The 21,300-nt window shown below is 40.6% G+C and overlaps 1 protein-coding gene across 1 annotated transcript in view; it reads right to left on the bottom strand.

The window, feature by feature from the left end:
- The window catches only part of CDK14 (cyclin dependent kinase 14), a 440,392-nt gene that overhangs the window by 288,303 nt on the left and 130,789 nt on the right, over positions 1-21,300 (bottom strand). The window contains exon 5 of the mRNA XM_040964848.1: positions 4,120-4,199. Within this exon, the coding sequence (XP_040820782.1) occupies positions 4,120-4,199 (80 nt within the window). The remainder of the gene's footprint in view (positions 1-4,119; positions 4,200-21,300) is intronic.

The following is a 21,300-nucleotide window of genomic DNA, read 5'->3' as shown; positions in this document are numbered from 1 at the left end:
TAATCTTGTTTTTGATCAAGCCTTCCAGGCCTCAGCAGTTACTTCCTCTACTATCTGTACTTTAGGCTGAAAGTCTCCTTGGGAAACTAAAGCCACAAGGCCCATGCAGGTTCCTGACAGATGGCAGAAAGCAATTCTTGTTTTTCCCCAGTAGGATCACTAGTGTTGCTATAGACTGACTTGTGTCTCATTGAAGTCTTAACCTTGGCAGTCTAGAATGTGGCTATATATGTGACTGTTGAGACAGACTCTTCACACAAGTGATCAACTTAAGAGTCGTTAGTGTTGTCTCTAATTCAATATGCCTGATGACAGGAACAAAGAGCATGATGTGAAGACAAAAGGAGACAGCAAGCAACCACGCGAGGAGGGAAGCTTGGGGGAGACCTCTGCCTCGACGATCCTATGGAGCTCTGACACACTATTCTCAGATGTTCAGCCCACTGTCCAGGAAACAAGATGACACCTGCTGTTCAGACCACCTAGAGAGTGGTACTTGGTGACAGCAGCTCTAGCTAGCTGATACAGCTGTCTGTCCTTAAACAGTATGACAAGGAAAAACTGAGATAATCAAAACTCAACTTTCCAGATTCTAGTATCTGTGAGACTTTCTAGCTCACCTTAGTGCCTGGCAACCAAGTACCAGTTACACTTGTAATCCTTTCCCATAAAAACCTTAGATTGCACTTCATCGTAAGTGCCATGCTGAATATATACTACTTAGGTTAACTCTTTCAGGAGCTATACACATATCACCAACAGCTCATCTTTATACAGATATCTTGTCAATTCAAAATGTGAAGATGTGGAAAACTGAAATCTGCAACACCCAAAAGCTGCTAACAATGTTTTGTGAAATCTAGTAAGATCTGGGTGTTAAGATCCAACTCCACGAGCATTTTATCTAATCTTTCTGAGATTCAATTCCATGTTTGTAATACACATTCTATAAATAATTCCAATTCAATGCAAACAAAAATATAAGACCCTCTTCAAAGGATGAATTTAAATATTAAACTAGGTAGCTTAAGTTTTTGAAAGCTATACATATTAAAAATGACTCTCCAGGAAATTACAAAGTCATTTTCTCTCTGGAACACAACTTGTTGGGTCATCACTCATGGCACATTAGTAGGAAGCTGGGTAAGAAGCACAGGCAGAGACACAGAGCAGCAGACTAGTGGCGAAAGTATTCACCCTAGCACGTGCCGGGATACCATATGGGCGCTGGTTCTAATCCCGGCAGCCCAGCTTCCCATCCAGCTCCCTGCTTGGGGCCTGGGAAGGCAGTAAATGATGGCCCAAAGCCTTGGGACCCCACACCCACGGGGGAGACGTGGAAGAAGCTCCAGGCTCCTGGCTTCAGATCAGTTCAGCTCCAGCTATTTCAGCCACTTGGGGAGTGACCCATCAGATGGAAGATCTTCCACTCTTTCTCCTCCTCTCTGTATATCTGACTTTCCAATAAAAACAAACAAACAAAAAAGAGGAGCAGCAGCACAGGCAAAACTATGCCCAGACACTCTGAAAAGGCATTTTAAGTGGCAGTTTAACTCACTGAACCGTATCCTGTCCCAAAAGTTGCACCTAAGCATTTTATTAGACTGATTTATCAGTTCCAAGCCTCTTATTCATATAATCTACATCACATTCCCCTATCTGATGTCTCTTTCTAAAACACCCAATTCAAAAGTGTTTACCAGCTCTGTAATCCACAGTATAAGATTACAACTATACATTCCTGAATTCTGCGTCACAGCTGGAATCAGGACGAGCATGTCCACCATCCATCCCAAGTCTTAGGATCAAGTAATGTTGCCTTCAGCGTTTCAAAGATTGACTGTGCTGCCTGCTTCCCCGAAGTGTCCTGAACCTACTCTTTAAGGTACCCAGGGTCCTTTCTGTAAACCCACTCAATATGAACAGAGATCATCAAAAATTTCAATTTGACCCTAAGTTTCCTCTCTTCAACTTCCCACTTTGGGAGTCACCTGCCAGATTAGATTGATGCTCTAGTATAATTATTAACTTGGTCTTAACCTTGTAACTATACAAACACACTCATAATAAAGTTAGGCTGCTCAATTCTAGCACACACCCAGCACACTGGGAAGCGTGGCTGTTGGTCAGTTTCATTCTTGGCCTAGCATGTCACATCTATGTCTTCTCATTCAGAGTCTAATAGGATCAAGTTCCATAGAACTCTTAAACTTACCTTCTTACACAGCTCTGCAAGAATGCTCTACCTCAGCCACTCATTTCAATCCCATTATTCTAAATACCCTCATTATATAACATTTTTTTACTTTTTCTGCCTTTGCTACTGTTAAATCAAATTCAGCACAGAATATATACACACATAAATTCAAACACACACAGTATACTCAAGGGGCTCCAAAAAGAAAACCAAATTCAAGGATAATGTACATGGGCCCGGCATAATGTTCCCATTAGCCAATCCTCCCTTTGCAAGTATTAGGATCCCATGTGGGTTTTGGATCCCGTCCCGGCTGTTCTGATTCCCATTCAGTTCCCTGTGTATGGATTGGGATGCAGCGGAGAATAGTACAAAAGCCTTGTGACCATGAACCTGGGTGGGAGGCCCAGAACAAGCCCTTGGTTTCTGGCTTTGGATCCGTTCAGTTTCAGTCACTGTCATGAATTCAGGAGTGAACCAGAGGATGGAAGATATTTCTCTCTGTCTCTACTTCTCTCCATAAATCTAACCTGCCTTTCCAATAAAAATTTTAAAATCTTTTTTTTTTTTAAGATTTATTTTTACTGGAAAGTCAGATATACAAAGAGGAGAGACAGAGAGGAAGATCTTCCGATGATTCACTCCCCAAGTGAGCGCAACGGCCGATGCTATGCCAATCCAAAGCCAGGATCCAGGAACTTCTTCCGGGTCTCCCACACGGGTGCAGGGTCCCAAAGCTTTGGGCCATCCTCGACTGCTTTCCCAGGCCACAAGCAGGGAGCTGGATGGGAAGTGGAGCTGCTGGGATTAGAACCGGTGCCCATATGGGATCCCGGTGCATTCAAGGCAAGGACTTTAGCTGCTAGGCCACCATGCCAGGCCCCCTACCAAATTTTTAAATCTTAAAAAAAGGCAATGTATATTTCCCATGAACTTCTTGAAGTGCCTTACAATTTCAAATATACTAATACATGAGTAACTGATATCCACTACTAGAGAGGTCTTCAAAAAACACACAGATGTGCATAGTTTGAAAAATATATGCATAAATTTTAATGTTTTTAACCAAAAAATATATATGCACACATATGTGTATATGGTGTGTATGTATATTTTAGAGGCAAAGAAGTCTCATCTGCTAATTTAGTCTCTAATTTCCCAGAACAGCCAGGGTTGGAACAGGTTGCCCAGAGCACAGGGACATAGATCAGGTTTCCCATAGAGTGGACAGAAATCCTATTAATTGAGACATCATCGTCACATCACAGGGTCTGTATTGTTAGAAAGCTGGAGTCAGGAGCCAAAGAAAAGAATGAACCCAACAGCTATAATGTCACCAATAGTAAAAAATACACTGAGGTCATATGCCCAGGTAATTTTTACTTTTGAAAATATGGTAGACATGAAGCTGCTTACCCAAAAAGTTATGAATACTGAACTAAAAAATTCCCAATAGCAAAAGAAGACATTTTATTCTTAAATATATCTTTGCAGAAATAAAGCAAAAGACAACTTAAGTTCATGAAAATTCAAAAATATTAAGTAGCAAATAAGTATAGACTATAAAAGGAAATTAAAAAACAAAGATGTGTCGTACAATATTAAGATCCTCCCAACATGAAGAATTTCTGCATATCAATAAGAAAAATCAACAGAAAAAAACAGAATAAAAAAAATCAAGAAAGAAAAAATGTGAACGATGTGACATCCCTAGCTACACCATCAATGCATAGCAGCTTTCCTCCGTATCCACGGACACAGAAGGATGGCCCTGTTTAGTTAACATCATTGCAGATGATCAAAAGAGGTATAAATTTGTACAAATCAATCTACACGTCCCCAGAACTTCCAAAATCTGCACATTCAGAGGTGTGGAACATCTGACAAACGTGAAGACAAAGAGAACCAGCAAAACTGCCTACCTTCCCTGATGGCCGTGAAAGGCGTACCTTCTTCCTCCTGCAGCCTTATCACCTTCAGGGCTACCAACTTCCCATTCACTCTACAAGAAACCAAAGAAAAGATGCAAAGTCAAAATATGCATGTGCCTGTTGCGGCCTTATTGGTCTTCCTTCCAGTTTATACTTTGTACACGTTGGCAATGAAAATGTCAGTGACTCAGTTACACAGCACAGCAAGACTATTTCAGTAAGGCTGGGAAGTCTACATCATCATCGTAATATTCACATTTTAAGTGTTCACACTTCCAAAGGCCAAGACTGAATCAAAGGGTTTATTTTTGTGATTCCCTGTGCTTCTTTCAGAATGAAACCAACGCTTAACAAAATCACCATGCCTGACAATTATTCTCAAGTAAAAATCAAGCAGTCGAAATAATTCTGTTCCTTTGCATCTCTACTAGCTGCAGCTCTGTTTCTTTGGCTGAAACGTCTTCAACTTCCATCGTTAGTTGAGGTCATTCACTCTCCAGGGACAGACTCTTGCTGCTGAGACTTCTTCCCCCAACCCAAAACACCCACTTGTTCCATTTATCCTATTTTCTCTGCGAGCCTCCTAAAATCATGTTTTGTCTGTTTTACATTATGTATATCATCAAAAATAAATTATGAATATACTATTACAGGATTGCACAAGACATATTCAAAACAGATGGTTCTTTCAGGCATGTTCTAAATGTGTGTCGGCTTTAATTAAAAGTAAGATTGCACTATGGATACAGCTTTTTATCCAGGCAGTTCTGTCAATCTACTAAGACAGGATCGTCTGAGTGTCTTCTGCTGGGATGCTCTCTACTGTACCTTTAACAGGATACTTTAAAAAACCTGTTTTCACTAACAAAATAAACACCATCTACTAAAAATGCCAAAGATATAAGAATGCATTTGGTGAAAAGTAAATCTCACTGCTAGGTCCCCCTTGAGCCAATCGGCTCATTTCCTCTGGGGTCACCACTTACCATTGTTCATATGTATTTTCACACATGCAAACTTTAAAGTATACAAGGAAATTTCACAGAAAATGGATTGCAAGGCTGTGTTAGCATTTAAAAAAAAAGCGAACAAGCAAAAACACAAGGGTTAGAGTTGTGGCATAGCCATTCTAGCCTCTGTCTGATGTCAGCATCCCATCTGGATGCTGCCCAAGTCTCATCTACTTCACTTTCAATCCAGCTCCCTGACAACGGCCTGGGAAAAGCTGTGGATGACAGTCCAAGTGCTTGGGCTCCTGCACCTGTGTTTCAGGACCTGGGAGGTTTTAGAATCAGCAAGAACTCGAGTGACCTAGAGAATCCAGTGAGTGAATCTCAAATTTTAAAAATTTTATTTCTCTTTTTAAAACACTACATCTAATTGATCTGATTTTGTTCAAGTCATTGCCGCAGATACAAAGCCCAAACGCCAAGTAACAGATCACAGTCCACTATCCAAGCAGCATTTCTCATGTAATTAATTGCTGGAATACACCGTTTTCATTATAGAAGTGGAGTAGGGGCAACTAAATGCAAGGTTTCACAGCATGTCACCACTCTGTCTCCTGGAGGCAAGGATTATCTATCACTCCTGTCTTTCGGCTGCAAGGACAAGCCTGCAGTGGAAGGACAAGCCTGCAGTGGAAGGACAAGCCTGCAGTGGAAGGACAAGCCTGCAGTGGAAGGACAAGCCTGCGATGGAAGGACAAGCCTGCAGTGGAAGGACAAGCCTGCAGTGGAAGGACAAGGCTGCAATGGAAGGACAAGCCTGTAGTGCAAGGACAAGCCTGCGATGGAAGGACAAGCCTGCCGTGGAAGGGCAAGCCTGCAGTGGAAGGACAAGCCTGCAATGTTTTTGCTCTACAACCTCCTCTCCTGTGTGCGTTACCTTGGTTTCTCCAATCCTGTGTGTGTTCTAGGTGCCCAGGTGCAGTTAGGAAATGACTCTGCGTGGGGTTCAGCTGCAGCCTGCACCTTGTGTGCTTCTTTTGGTCCTTTAGGCCTAGGGGAGGCCGCTGGCAGGGCTGGGGCTGGAATCCAGTCAGTGCTGACATCTGCACGATTTGTCTCAACCCAGCTGTGCTCATCACTCGCTTCCCAGGGAGGCAGTGACTGCAGCCAGGAACTGTCTGCAATGCTCCCTTCATTTGCAGGCATCCTCCCCTCACCCATAAAACACACCACCTTCTCACAACGCTTGTTTCCCCTGAGAGCTTGTACTTGGCATGCACTGTGGACTCAATTCTGGAATCTGGAGGTGTGGTGCACCTGAGGATTGACATACTTAAAATGCACTCAGGCCATGAAAGTACCGTTCTAGAACATACCGGAAACAAGCCCGTCAGTCAATGAACCCCCAGCAATCTAACAAATATTTGTGTTATTTTTCTGATGCCAAAAAAAAATCTTAAGAAATTTTCTATGACAACTGCATAAAAGAACAAGACCCAGACTTAGGGAATTCTGATCCAGAACAACTCCTGAATTGACCTTTCAAGTGTTTTGATAGTTGTAACACTTAATAAGGTTTTATATTATTATATCATGTGATGCTAAATTTTTTCTGCTGATTGCAGCATACTGTATGCTCTAGAACTGAAGGATTTTTTCCCTGTTTTCTTCACTGACCAATGCCCAGTAATCAGATGTTTTCCAGTATGCATCAGATTCTCAAAATGTTTTATGAAATATTAACATCATGAACTGCTTGACATTTTCCACCTTGTACATTCAAATTAGTCCAATGAAGCATCAAAATGCTCCTCAAAATTTCAGGAGGATAAAGATTTCATAGAAACTCCAGAGTCTCATTTCATGTTTGGTTTAAATACTCATTTTTCTTTTCCAGGTTAACAGTGTGGGTTTTAAAAACACATAGAAATAGAAAGTGCTCATTTCCTTGAAATTTTAGAATTTGGAGAATGCTTTGTTCACTGATCTTTTTTGGACGCAACAGACATGCTTCAAAACATGCAGCATTCTTAATTAATCGACTCAGCACACACCACTCAGTACCGCTCTTTAAATTGCTTCATTGGTTCCCCATTATGAATCATATTGATTATCAGATTGCTCTTTAACCTAAGAGTCACTGTGACTCTTCAGCTCATAATTAGCTTTTCTCTACTTGTCTAGACACTAACCAACTGCTCAATTTCTCAGTTTTAAAGGCTAATAAATGGGCAGGTGCTTCCTCCACTTTGGGAAATAGCATCTTTGGAAACAAACAATATAATGAAATTTTCTAATGTAATCCTTCTCATGCTTATTAATTTGGAATTGCCTGCATATTAAAATTTCACCTGAAAGGCTTACTTGTAAAATTTCAGCTTTTAAAGATATCAGAGGAACATATCTGTTAGCCTACGAAAAACAAAATGACATTGTGCCTTCTAATTATCTTGGTTTCAAGCTATTTTATGAAGGTTCAAAACATACAAATCAAGCATTGATTGAAATAACTTAAAATAATTAAAAAATTCAAGTAGAATCAATAAATTAGAGCTGTTTACAGGAAAACATTGAAGATTCCTCTTTAACAAGTCTTATTAATTAAATGGAAATCTAATGAATAGAAGGCAATCAGGCTTGATTGCCAGTTGAGACATTAATTCAGGTGAACAGCATGGTGGGAAAAATGTTTTAAATTCTGTTAATATTACTACAGAATGTTCTACAGAAAGTACTGCCAAACACACCTGTAGTATTGCTCTAAGCTAGGTAGAGAGATGTTTTGTTCCCAAACTTTTTTCTTATCTTTCACTTCCAAACAACTGACCTCTCGAGCTTGACCACATGGTGAGGCACACTTCAGGCCCAAGGACGGGTCACTCACTGCTCCAGCCTGCCCGTCAACCGCACAAACCCTCACTGTGCGGCCCGAGGGAGAGCTGCACGCACAGACACGTGGGAATGATGGGTGGCCGGGAAGAGCCACGCTGCAGGATTGGATTTCAATATATTCTTTACTTTTCATATTTCAACATTATACATTTTTTAATTTTAATTTTTCATGATACACTTCCGTAGGCTCAAAGGATTCCCTTCCACCCACCTCAACTTTCCTCCCACCTATTGTTTTCCCCAATTTCATTACAATAGTCTAGCCTTTCAGCAACATGAATTATTGTCACAAACCCCAATACCTGCCAATTTTAGGAATTCTGTGCACGATTGTGGGTGCCCCAAATTTACAGCTATAAAAGGATCTTGTGAGACTGAACCAAGTTCTACAAGTTCAGAGTGAAAAGAAAATTTATCCTTTCCTTTTGTACATTTAATGTTGTGTAAAATCTATAAATGAAGAAATCTCCACATAGCTCAAGGTATATTTTCCAGTTTCAAAAAAATAGAGAATTTCCTTTTGGAAAAGCAATTCTCAGAGGATGGTCTAACAGGATTCTATTCCATTAGTTACCTCAAATTAATAGGATAACTTAGTACAATAAAACAAAATTACAAATATTATCTAGGTCATCTCTGAAAATATTATCTATGTGCTAAAACCTTGAAGAAATTATGTCTAGAGGATATAAAGGAAATTAAAGCAATATACCTAAAAGAAATGTAATATACTTTGGGAAATTTAATATGTTCTGCCTCTCTCTTCCATTGTGATTTTGTCTCAAGAGACACTAATACAGAAAGTAATATCAGTTACAGGAATATACAAAGCTTCTGTCTCCTTACTGTTCTGGTCTAGAGGTGACAGAAGCAAACGTGGACGCTCCAGTGCAGACAAAAGTGGAAAATGAGAATACATCAAGGACAACATTTTGGTCTGAAATTATAAACTGTTAGGAAAGTTATTTAAAAAATCGGAGAAATTATACTGTATTATATTTACTAATTTTCTTTTTAAAAGCTAGTTAAAATGAACATTAAAAATGCTGAACATACTGCATTACATATACATTTTTAAAATGAAAAGTTTAACAAAATATTCCTGGGTTTGCTGTTGTCGTTACCATTCCTTTTATTCATGTGTGAATGACATGTCATCACATCCTCATTTGATCTTTGCTCCTGTGGAATATCCAATCTACTATCCTTCATTCCACAAAGCTAAATTAGTATTTCAAACGAAACTTCCAGCATTGTCCTCATTTTTATAAAAATATAAAGATTAATACTAGTATTAACAAAAAGCCAAAAATTCATGAAAATTAATGTGATGACTATTTATTGAGACATAACTAAAAGCGTAAAGAAACTAAAAGTATAAAAGATGTATTTGCAATGAGAAAAGAGAAAATTCAGTCATCATTATAACAACAATTGCTACCAAAGCATAATTCTTCATTATCAATGTTTTACCAAATACAAAATCTAATAAGACTTCGAAACAAAATTAGAATGACCTATGATGTTCACAGGAGAAAAAAGGGAACCTACATGTCAACAATTTTAAACCAGCCAACTCTATAGCTTTGTAAAAATAAAATCTGTCAATGAAGGATTTTAGTCTTGTTGATGTGCAATCCCAAGCAACCTCCGTGCCCCTGCAGCAGCTCAGGGAGACCTCATCCCTCCATGACGTGAGTGGAGCTCAGACTCCTCTGCAATAACCCAATTATTTTTTTCCTTGAAAAATCTGCTTCCTGTAAACCCAACTCTTCTCTTCAAATTAAGTCCACAAAAAGGAAGCTCTTATCAACAAGAAAGCCTTTTTCTCAATGAAGCTTTAAAGACCCACTCCCCATTCAACAAATATTAATTGACAGAGTGTGAGTCTGTGTTGGGAACAACAACAACAAAACAAATCAATATTGGAACCAGTGCTGTGACCTAGGGGGAAGCTGTTGTCTGCAGTATGGGCACCACATACAGGTGCCAGTTCGAGAATCAGCTGCTGCACTTCAGTCCGGTTGGCAACAATGGGTGAAGGTGGGCTGGTCTGAAGACAGGGGCTTCTTTCAGATATGCCATGTTGATGTAAGAGCCAAAGAGCCCGGGCCATCTTCTGCTGCTTTCCCAGGCACTTCAGCCGGGAGTTGAACCAAAAGCACACCACCAGCCCCGTAATTCAGGTCTTCAATATGATTTCAGGAGTTTGGCGCGTAAGAACACTCAGCTCACTGGCAACCAACAGATGTTCACGCATCTCTGCTCTCGAGTCCCACTGTGTTTGTGACAGGTATCAGCAGCCCATTCCTCCACAAGTCCTTCTCCGAGGAGCAAATGAGGACACCCAACGGCTTCAAGGCCGTGCCCTCTGATGCCATCTCCAACGCTACCTTTCATCTTTAGTGGACCAGGCTTGATCAACTACCTTCTCTGTCTCTCTACTCCATCTTTGTTTTTCACTTCAACACTCTTCCTAATCAGTTCCTGTTCTCCACAACCATTCTCAGTCAGGCCTTGGCCATCCTGCTCTGTAAAGCTATACTGGTTTCTCTTTGCACTACTGGACTGTGCCCAGCAATGAGTGGTGATGTAATGAGCCAACCCCTTACCAGGTGCGCATTAAAAAAAAGAAAAAAAGCATCTACTTGAAACCCTACCACTCAGTCCATGTGAAAGCACCACACGCAGCATCACTCAACTCCCTCCACTCTGGCATCCATGAGAACATCACTGGGAACAAGTCCCAGTGTCCCACAGGCAGATGGCTAATGCCAGCAGTCCACTAAGCAATACGATCTATAGAAAAGGGAAGTAAAGTTATTTAAGTACATTTTTATGAGCTTCTAATTGCTATTTTGGTTTCTAAACCTCAGAAATCTGAATGACATTTCCAAAAGAGGAAGCGGGAAGGAGAAATACACACAAGGGAGAAAACTAGGTCATCAATTATTCCACATTCTGATTCACGGAATTCATTATCTTCTATGAATATGTGAACACTTCAAGATTACTACAGCCCATCCAATTTTCTCAAACTTCCTCAAAGACAATCTTAGGTGGTGGAACACCAGAACCATAGATTTGTTTTGAAGTCTGTATTTCAGGACCCAGTGCAGTACCTAGTAGTTAAATTTCTCGCCTTTCACATGCCGAGATCCCATATGTACACCAGTTCATATCCCAGCTGCTCCACTTCCCATCCAGCTCCCTGCTTGTGGTCTGGAAAAGCAGCAGAGGACGGCCCAAAGCTTTGGAACACTTGCAGCTGCCTAGGAGACCCCGAAGAAGCTACTGGTTTCTGGCGTTAGATCAGCTCAGCTCTGGCCATTTTGGCCACGCAGTGGAGTGAACCAGCAGAGAGATCTTTGTCTCTCCTTTTCTCTGTAAATGCTACTTTCCATTAAAAATAAATCTTTCCTTTAAAATCTGTAAAATCAACATGCATGTCTTAAAGCAAACTCTTGTGGCTAGTGCAATGGCTCCACTGGCTAATCTGCCAGCTGCAAGTGCTGAAAGGGAAGTGCATTTGGGACGCTGGTTTGTGTCCTGGCTGCTCCACTTCCCTTTCAGTTCCCTGCTTACGGTCTGGGAAAGCATAAGAGGATGACCTAAGTCCTTGGCACCCTGTACCCATGTGAGAGAGCTGAAAGACTCTCCAGGCTCCTGGCTTCAGACTGGATCAACTCTGGCAGTTGTAGTCATTTGGGGAGTAAATCAGCAGATGGAAGATCTTTTGCTGTATCTCTACTTTTCTCTGTAGATTTGCCTTTCCCACAAAAACAAAATAAACTCTTCAGACAGCCATTGTTCAGGGTGACATCCCAAGCCCTCTGATCCCCGACTTCACTTCTGTGTCTCTTCTGTACTTTTTGTGCCTGAAGCCGACTCTCCTCAGAGCAATGACGTAGGCAAAACAGAAGGTGAGCAGCAGCATTTGTTTTCTGCCACCCGCTGCCTGAGAGGCTTCCTCTGGGTGTGAATTTCAAACTCAGTCACGTCCAAGCTTTCAGTGCTTTTCTCCCTGTCTCACGGGGATGTTCTGTGCTTCTGTGGTCTAACATTTGCATCTTCAGTTTTGTGAGACTTTTATCACCCATCTTGATACAGCGATCCACTGCGGTTTTCAGGCCGTGCATACTTGTCAAGGCCCTAAAGGAAATATCACTTAGATACTAGGAAATGTTCCAGTAGAGCAAGAAATAGCACAAATACAGCTCTAGAAGAGCTTATCAACTGACAGAGCAGATAGGATGGTAAGAAACTAACATGCATGACAGACAACAGACTTCTAAAGAGAAATAAAGCAACAGGATCCAAGACAAGGAATGGAGGAATTGCTGACACATCAAGGAAAAGCCAAGCCTCAACAGCACGCCCAGGACATCCCTGTTACGGAAAGGCAGTGAGCTGTCCTTATTTCTAAGCCATCAGAGAAGGGCCACTTTGATTTGGTGAGATGGCATGCCTCATAAAAGAGATGTAAGGTGTGTTGTAACAGAGTGGCCAAGCCGCTATGTGGAGTGCCTGCCTCTCATACTGAGCGGCTGCTTCTAGTTTTAGCATTTTCACTTTTAACAGAGTTTCCTGCTAAAGTGCCTTCCAGACAATGGCTCAAGCACTTGGGCCCCCTGCCAGCCTTGTGGGAGACCCTGCCGGAGCCCCAGCCTCCTGGCTTCAGCCTGGCACAGTTCTGGCTGTTGTGAGCATTCAGGAAGAAAATCTGCAGAGGGAAGCTCTCGCCCTCTTCTCTCCTCTCACATTCTCTCATTTCCTCTCTGCTTTCAAGAAGATGAAGACCATTTTAAAAAATTAAATGAAGCTTTTCAGAAAGTGTTTCTAAAGACCAAATTTTTTTGCACGCATTGTGTGATTTGAAATGCCTTGTGTTAATCATTTTTATAAGTTTTCCCCCCTAGATAGATGACACCCTTGCAGACACAGAGAAACTGAAAAGAACAAAGAGATGATGGGATGAGCAAACAACCGAACGGGCAATACAAGGGGCGGGGGTGGGGGGCTCTTTCCCTTTCGTTTTCCCTTAGTCCCTCTCTCAGGTACTCTTGTCTGGGCACACACATTACTGAGGTCTTCGCAAAGACTGCCTTTTACATTTCTACAGAAACCAAATTTTCTCCTTCTGAGGCCAAGCTGCCACTTCAACTAGACTTATCTTCAGTAATGTTTTCCCCAGAGAAAACGTTTCAAAAAAGCAAAACAGAAAGAGATGTGCGTCTTGATGGCAAGATCATTCTCCCCCAACCCCGCATGGCATTATTCTGGTTCACATTCACATACCACACCTCATACTATATCAAACTCAATATCAAACCTATTCATTCATAATTTTCTTTGTCAGGTACTTAACATTTGGTTCATGGTCACAATGAAGAAAGAAGGGGATGAAGATGGATACTCAACAGTATGATGTGTCAAGTTTCCCAATTCAGAAGTGAGCTGTAAGCATGGCATTCCCACTTCCCCACTAGACACACAAATGTTCTGGTGAGGACACTTACTGCTCAATATCTTAAGGAAGAAGTCAAGTTTCCACTCTCACGGGGGAAGAACATCTCCAAACAAGTTACATAGGATGCACCCATCCCCGTTTCAGTACGTCACTGATGTGCCACAAGCCTCTGAAAGTCCCCAAATACTCACTGCCGAGGAGTGCTAACCATGGACAGCTTGCTTTCTTTTTCAAAAATAGCTGCATTAAATTAACTAGAGCTTCGAGCAGCAGGGCCAAACAGTTAAAGCAGCCCTGGAGGAGTCATCAAGGCAGGGATATTAAGGGTTTGGTACCTAACAAAGATCAAAGCTCACGCACGCGCACGCACACACACACACACACACACACACACACACACACACCCTCGAGTTTACAGTAGAAGTGGAATATCAAGGCAGTGTTTGGGTTTGGGTTTGGTTTGTTTTGGTTCAGTTTGCCTGCAAGGCCCATGAGGAAGACTTCATTAAAGAGGGTCATGAGTGACCCTCTTTTAATTTTGCTATCAAAAATGCATTTCTCTTAAAATCATAGGAAAATTAATTGAAACATTTCAAATAATATTTAAGGAACAAAATCAAGCAAAGTCAAATTTATTTATTTTGATACAAGTCTTTAATGATAAAAAGGATTAGAGAACAAGGCCATATGGCATCATGAATCACTTAAGCCTCACAAACTATTCTAAAAATAGGTGTGTCACTTAAAAATGGATTGTTTTAGGAACACAAGGTGTCAGAGTAAAAAATGATTCAATTAAACATAAGGCTGGAAAAAAACAAGTCTACCTACACGTGTTGAAAATCAGAGGATCTATTAATTCATACATTACACAAGAGCAAATTAAAGAAAGGCCTTTACTAACTTCTAAAACTCAGTACTGGGACTGGAGTACAAATCATGCTGATTGAACTGGTTTTACACAGTAAGTTTAAGACAGTAATCTCTATGTCAGAAATGACACTGAGGTTCAAACACCTAAGATGTTACAAGCCTTAGGCCAAGGACTTCATTTACAATGTCTCATTTAATTCTCATTACACTTCCATGTGATAGATACCAATATCCTCACTTTATAAAGAAAGAGAGATCATGGCGGCTGAATAATTTGTTCTAAATTACCAAGTAGAAATGTTACATTCACAACTCAAGCTTGGATCAGACTTCATAACTCCCTGTGGAGCAGTAATAAATAAAAGCATGAACCACAGCAGAAGGGTGCGTTATCCATACATTTATGCTATTTATATGATTTATAATACTATTTGTCATAGTATTATTTATATATATTATGCATACACTTTTACACTTACCCTATTGCTTCATTTATAAAAGGCACCCTGCTAACACCATAATCAGAGGTAACTTTTCCAACATGTGCATGTATTTCATGCATCTTGGTGACATCCTATAGCATTTTTATATCTGGTCACTGGGCATAAGGGCAAGCAGTGTGGTCATTTATTAAGAGTGGGAGTGGCATTCTCTGTGAAATGAGTTGGCAGGATTCTAACCTACATATTCCTATCTATCAAAAGCAGAGGCCAACATAAAGGCCTATTAGAGACAACAGCTTATAGGAACCTGGCTATATTTGGTTAGCAAGATGGATGGTGTTTTTGGAAGCCAGAAAAATGTCCTTGTATGACTGGGACTCCAGGTAAGCCTCAGGGTAAGGGCAGGAGGCAGGCATGACAAAAACAAAGAAGGTAAGGTACCCATGTATGGGGCGGGATCTATCATAAAGATTAAGAGAGAAGCAAAGATATGTAAAATCAAGAACAGAAATAAGGAACACAATTGGACAAAAGCAAAGGCAAGATCAAAAGAAACCTGGTAACCTTTTTACCCTAATTACCTATGTAAAGATTGTTAAAAAAAAAAAAAAAAAAAAGGAACCTGGGTGCTGGTTCTGTTAGAAAATTGGTCTCAAAAAGTAACTCAACATTGGGTCTGACAGGACACCAACAATCTTATTACTGGTTTATTTAGGATGGGAATTCAAAACATGAAAAAGAACCAGTGAAGTAAAAGCTAACATCAACATAATATACTTCTGAAGAAGAAGTATACATTTTAATTCTAATCAAGAAAGCTTATTTAAATAAGGGTATTAATCTACTAAAACTGCCTCATAAGAACAGACTGAAACAGACCATAATAGGCATATATTCCTAAAACAAATGAAACCTTCTAAAAAGTTCACAAATTTATAAAATCCCATTGTTGTGATTAAATCTACATGATAAAAAACATTCAGCAGCAAAACTTTCATGTAGTGACAAAGAAATCTGAGCGCACCACTTGTTGACTCCAACTAACCTGCTTCCAGTGCTTCCTAAGCGATCAGATACGACTTCACTGTCATCAAACGTTAGCCATCTATTCCAAAGAACAATCTGCTTTGCTGGGTTTAGCTCTAAAAATTGGGTAAAACTGCCATGCTTTCAAACAAAAACCCATTCAGTGACATTAAGCTTCAGCTACAAATCCAACTTCTAATAAGAAATCTAATTTCCTTTTACGTGAGACAGCACAATTTAGCCAATCTGAGAAGTGTCAGTGCTATATGCCTTCTACAGCTAAATGCCTTTTCACATGGTGTAATGAAGCCTCCAGGAGCGACAAAGTGCAGTCAGCTATCTCAAACACGGACTGAAAAAGTAAACACACTTAGAAGCTGGGTTACATAAGCTCTTTCTGGTCACAGAACAATCTGTGAAACTAAGAAATTGTGCCTTCCTACATGTCTGCTTTGTCAATCCATGTAATTGCCAATATGAACAGCAATTCACTTAGGTTGAAAAGAATGAGCAGAAGGAAGTTATTGGTTCTTGGGGCAACATAAACTCACAAGCAATTTCATATTTGCTCCGTTAACATCTCTGCAACAGGAGCAGTTCGGAAGCCACCAGGAGTGATCCGTAACAACAAACAGAAACCAAACTCCAGCGCAGAATTTAACTGGGAATCTGGTTCAACAAAATGATGAATACTTTAAAGAAGCTTTGTCTGACAGCTGGTGCAAAGTGTACACAAACAATACAGACATTTTTACACACAAATACACAACAAAGTGACTAAAAATGAGAACTGAGATGATGAGACTTCGGCAGAGTCTCAAAGGACACACACGCAGACTTGTTCTCGCACTAATTCCACGTGCAATAGCGGGCTGCATTCATTGCAAGAGCCATGGTCGTACTTCACATGATGAGGAGTTCCTGGTTTACACAAACTCTTTTTGAAAGAAATTTGTTTCCTGAAGCAGTCGTTCTTACTACACATTTTAGGTCCTCTATTTGTGAGACATAAAAAATGTTCTAAGGGTGCTGGAGAGGCAAGAGTTATGCTGGCCATATATCTGTATGGCAATGAACAGAAGGGTAGCAACAAAAATGGTGCCATCAAACACTAGCCTGGAGCCTACAAGAAAGGTAACAACAAAACGGAAAATTTTGTCCAGAATAAATCTTTGCAACCGGAGGTGCTCTGTTTCATGCAGGAACCCAATAAACAGAACACACAAATCACATGAATCAGGGAAGGAGAGAAAACAGTTATGGTATTGCTGTGGCTTTGCCTAAGACTGGCGGATGGTCTGATTAGCGGCTGAAGAGAAATCACGTTTGTGAGTAAGGGAGCTAGGAACATCATGTAAGAAATTGGCTTGTGTCCTGAAGAGAACAAGTGACAATGAAAGGTAGGGGACATTTAGATATCACAATGACAGATTTCAAACTCCTCCCCAGCTCCAACATCGGACTCAGGTGACAGGGTCTGAATTTGGGCTCTTTCATTTACCTGTGCAATTGAGGGAAAATTACCTGAGTCTGTTTCTTCAACAACAAAATGGGGGAAATTATCTTATTTCAAATCTTATCTGGGGTTATTAGAGAAAATAAATAACTAACCATTAATATTTACTGAACATGTACTACAGGTAAAATAATTAAGTATTTTAAAATACTTGGTCATGTAAATTCTATGTATATAAAATCAATTCTATTTTAATCCATCGTTATGGGTGAGAAAAAATAAAGCTTATGGTGGTAAGATTTATTTCATGCCTCCAAATTACAAAGGCAATGAGGAGTATCAAGTGAGAAGATTCACAAAAATTTGACTGATTTTTTGTTTCTAAATCACAGCTAGCATTAGTGAGGAAAAGAGGAAGAGAAAGCAATGAGTGATCTAGGACATTCAACTTTGTAATCTGAATTTTAAGGGAACATGAAGAGAGAGAAGGCATTTCAGAGAGATCATTTTTCTTACAGGTTTAAATTCTAAATGATTTGACAATAAAAATCAGTATATCAGATGTTCATATGCATACACCAGGACAAGAAAGGAAAACACAAAGTGTCTGGGACACATGGAATAAAGCTCAAGTGACAGAGACAACAGAGTTCCTCAAATACCTGCATCAAGAAAACATCTTAGGGGTATGGCTCCGGGTGGCACCCCGTTGTGGCGTGCTCCTGAAGCTGAGAAGCCGCCAGGAAGCTGCTAGAGCAGAGAGCATCAGGCAGGACAGGCGACGACAGCGGCTGCAGGTGCCAGGCAACCTGCAAGGTGATGTGAAGCCTTTTCAAGACCTGCTGTTGGGGTAACCCAGACAAGGAGAGCTAGGGATCCAAGTCTTCTGTCCCTGCTACAGCAGGAAGCACTGGACCAGGAGGATGGCTCCAAGGAGAGGAGCCCACTCGTGATGAACTAGCACGGACCAGTGGTCTGGAAAATGGCCAACACTGCAATCATCACAAAATGGAATGGTCTGAAGTTTTCTATAGTAATAATAATGATTAAAAAAAAAAAAACGGTTACTACAACCTAATTATCAAACACTGCCCTTTAAGGAAGACATAGGCTCTAACTTGGAAAAAAAGATTTCTTGTGTTCCTCTGGGATAGTTTTTTCAAAGTGAGAATTCCTTTTTCTATTTCTAGCAAAGAAATAACATGATAAATGTTTGGAAACTAAGCTGTTTTCTTGCATGGTAAAACAGATTCGGGTTACAGAATGAAAATGGAATAAAATGTATGAGATCCTCTAAGTTGGTAAATGACTCTTTTCCATTATTCTCTCTTTTTTGAAATACCTGCTGCCTTAAGTTGTACGATGTCCGCATCGGTTAGCCTCTGCTTCTGTTGGGAAAGGGTACACGTCAGAGTTCATAAACAACAACATTTCAAAGCTCTGACACCAGCAAGGGGTACAGAGTGGGCCTGAAATGTCAACACGCCAGTTGTTTCTAAACAGAGCAAGAGATCAGAAATATTGAAGAGAAAACAGATTCCTGGAGAGAGATGCCTACACTCATTACACACAGAGATGTTACCATCTTGCTTATCCTGCACATTGAGCTAGCCAGAAGGGGTGTTCTTTTGTGCCACTCAGTGGTTACACCCAAGTGTAAATATAATGCCGTATGTAAATAAGCCATGTTCAGTGTGACCTGGATATTTTCTCTCTTCTGTAAACTTTGATTTTACTTAACCAATGACAACTAAATACTTTGTAAAATACGTATTCCTAAAATGCTACAGGTACAGATTTACAAGTGCTTCCTGCATCATTCTCTCTCTTTACTGACTCCGTCATATTCCATATACATGCTCAGTGCTCTCCCATTTAATCTAAAACTAAAACAAAATAGTATTTCTTGCCTTTTCTTCTTGGTCTGCCCCTCCCTTAGCTCTTCAAAAGGGTTCCTTTTATTTCACCTGCTATTTTTTTTTTTCACTCCCCTTCTTTGTTCCACAAAAGCAATTAAGGCTCTATCCCTACCAGGTTTCTAAATACAGAAAGGAAAATTATCTGCAAGGAAAATTATCTGCAAATTTTTGCAGATAATTTTGAAGATGCGTATGATTTACTTTTCTCCATGTTTGACATCATCACCCACACTGCATGTTTTTTCCCTCTCTGTTCTCATTACCTCTACCAGGCAAGTTCCTCCTCTGCTTTTCCAGCTGTGCAGTTAGAGACATGTCCTCTTTTTTATTTAATAATCCTCTATGCTTTATGTTGAGCATCGTCCCAGGTGCCCATAAGTCCCTAGAGCTTAAGCACTTTCCCAAGAAGAGGAAGGGGGAAAAAAAAAAGCCTGCCACTCAGTTTAACCTAGCTCATCACTTTCTCATTAGGAATTCAACTTCCTTTGGGATCCCAGCAGGCCTTGTTTGCAACATTACTTACTTAGGTTCTCAATACCTCCGTCTCCCTCCTCTTTCTCCTAAGAAGTCTGACCAAACACACACAGAAGTCTCTGCTCCCTCCTCTGCTTCCTGGGGGCTTGTGTGTCTATCAGAACCTGGGCTGCCTGCTAAGCTGTTTTGGAATTCATTCTTTTGAATCAGTCACCAGGCCAATTAGGAACAACTTCTCTCTTATTCTCTGTTGGGGTACAATAGGTCTTTCAACTATTAACCAGCGCCTGATGTTTACAATTTTCCCTCAGCTCAGACAATGCTTGCAGATCTGTAGGGTCATTGATTTAAATCCCCAAAACACAGATACTTAAAAATACACTAACCCCAAAGAGATAATTCTGAACTAGAGAAGGGATTATCTTTTGGATTTCTCAAACAACGTGCTTAAATGGGGGAAATGTATGTCTATTTCCTCTGAACTCCGAAAGGAAGAAAGAACATTTGCTAAGGAAGCAACCATTAAGCATGAAAATGTCTCAGGTCTGAGACTTTAAAAATCATTTCTTTCTTTTAATGTCATGAGATTTTTTTTTTATGCTGAACATTTTGCTGAATCAAAGCCAATGTGTTTGTATCATCATTCCCATTGCAGATTTTACCCACAAAAGCAGAGGGCACTCTCTCCAGAGCAGGAAACAAGAGCCTGAGGTTGAACTTCTCTGAAAACCAAGCACATTAAAGAAAGAATCAAAGCAAGAACTATCCTTTCACCAAAGCGCCCCCCTGTCTCTTTCTCTCTCTCTCTCTCTTTAAATTTACTTGTTTGAAAGGGAGAGAGAAGAAAGGAGGGATAAGAAGGATGGAGGGAGGAAGGAAGAGAGACACACACACTTACACACACACACCACACACCTCCCAAATGCGTACAACAACCAGATTTGGGCCAGACCAAAGTCACAGACTTGGAGTTCCCTTTGGGTCTCCCACATGGATGCCAGGGGCTCAAACACATGAGATATCTCTTGTTGCTTTCAAGGGCACATTTGCATTCACCGATACAGTGAACAGTATCAGAGGCAGAGCAATTGGACTGTAATAGGCACCCCAATATACAGAGTCATGAACAGGGGCTCCAAGGCCTTCCCTTTGCATCCTGAACTACCAAGATCCTGTATTCATCAAAATTATCCCACCAGCAACAATGTCTGCCATACAATCACACACTGAACTGCAGAAATAATCCTAAAGTGGTTTATTTTTTACAAATGCATACTGTGAAACTACTGTGAATGGCTTTCGAAAAATTGTGCACCAAAATAAACTTATTTTGAACTACCCTCAACACTTCTTAAAAAGATTGTTATTATTATTATTATGGAAAGTCAGATTTACAGAGAGAAGGAAAAAGAAAGATTTTTCACCTGCTGATGAACCCCAATAGCCACAACAACCAGAGTCGAGCTGATGTAAAGCCAGGAGCCAGGAGCCAGGAGCTTCTTCCAAATCTACCATGCAGGTGCAGGGTCGCAAGGCTTTAGGCCATCCTCTACTGCTTTCCCAGGCCACAAGCAGGGAGCTGGATGGGAAGTGGGGCAGCAGGGACACAAACCAGTTCCCATATGGGAGTCCAGTGCATGCAAGGCAAGGACTTAAGACACCAGGCTAC

Source organism: Ochotona curzoniae, unplaced genomic scaffold (genome assembly GCF_017591425.1).
Source record: "Ochotona curzoniae isolate NIBS_2020 unplaced genomic scaffold, NIBS_Ocur_1.0 scaffold_3835, whole genome shotgun sequence".
Classification (NCBI taxonomy): Eukaryota; Metazoa; Chordata; class Mammalia; order Lagomorpha; family Ochotonidae; genus Ochotona; species Ochotona curzoniae.
Note: the sequence above shows the minus strand (reverse complement) of the source record. Positions and strands in the feature narration are given on the sequence as shown.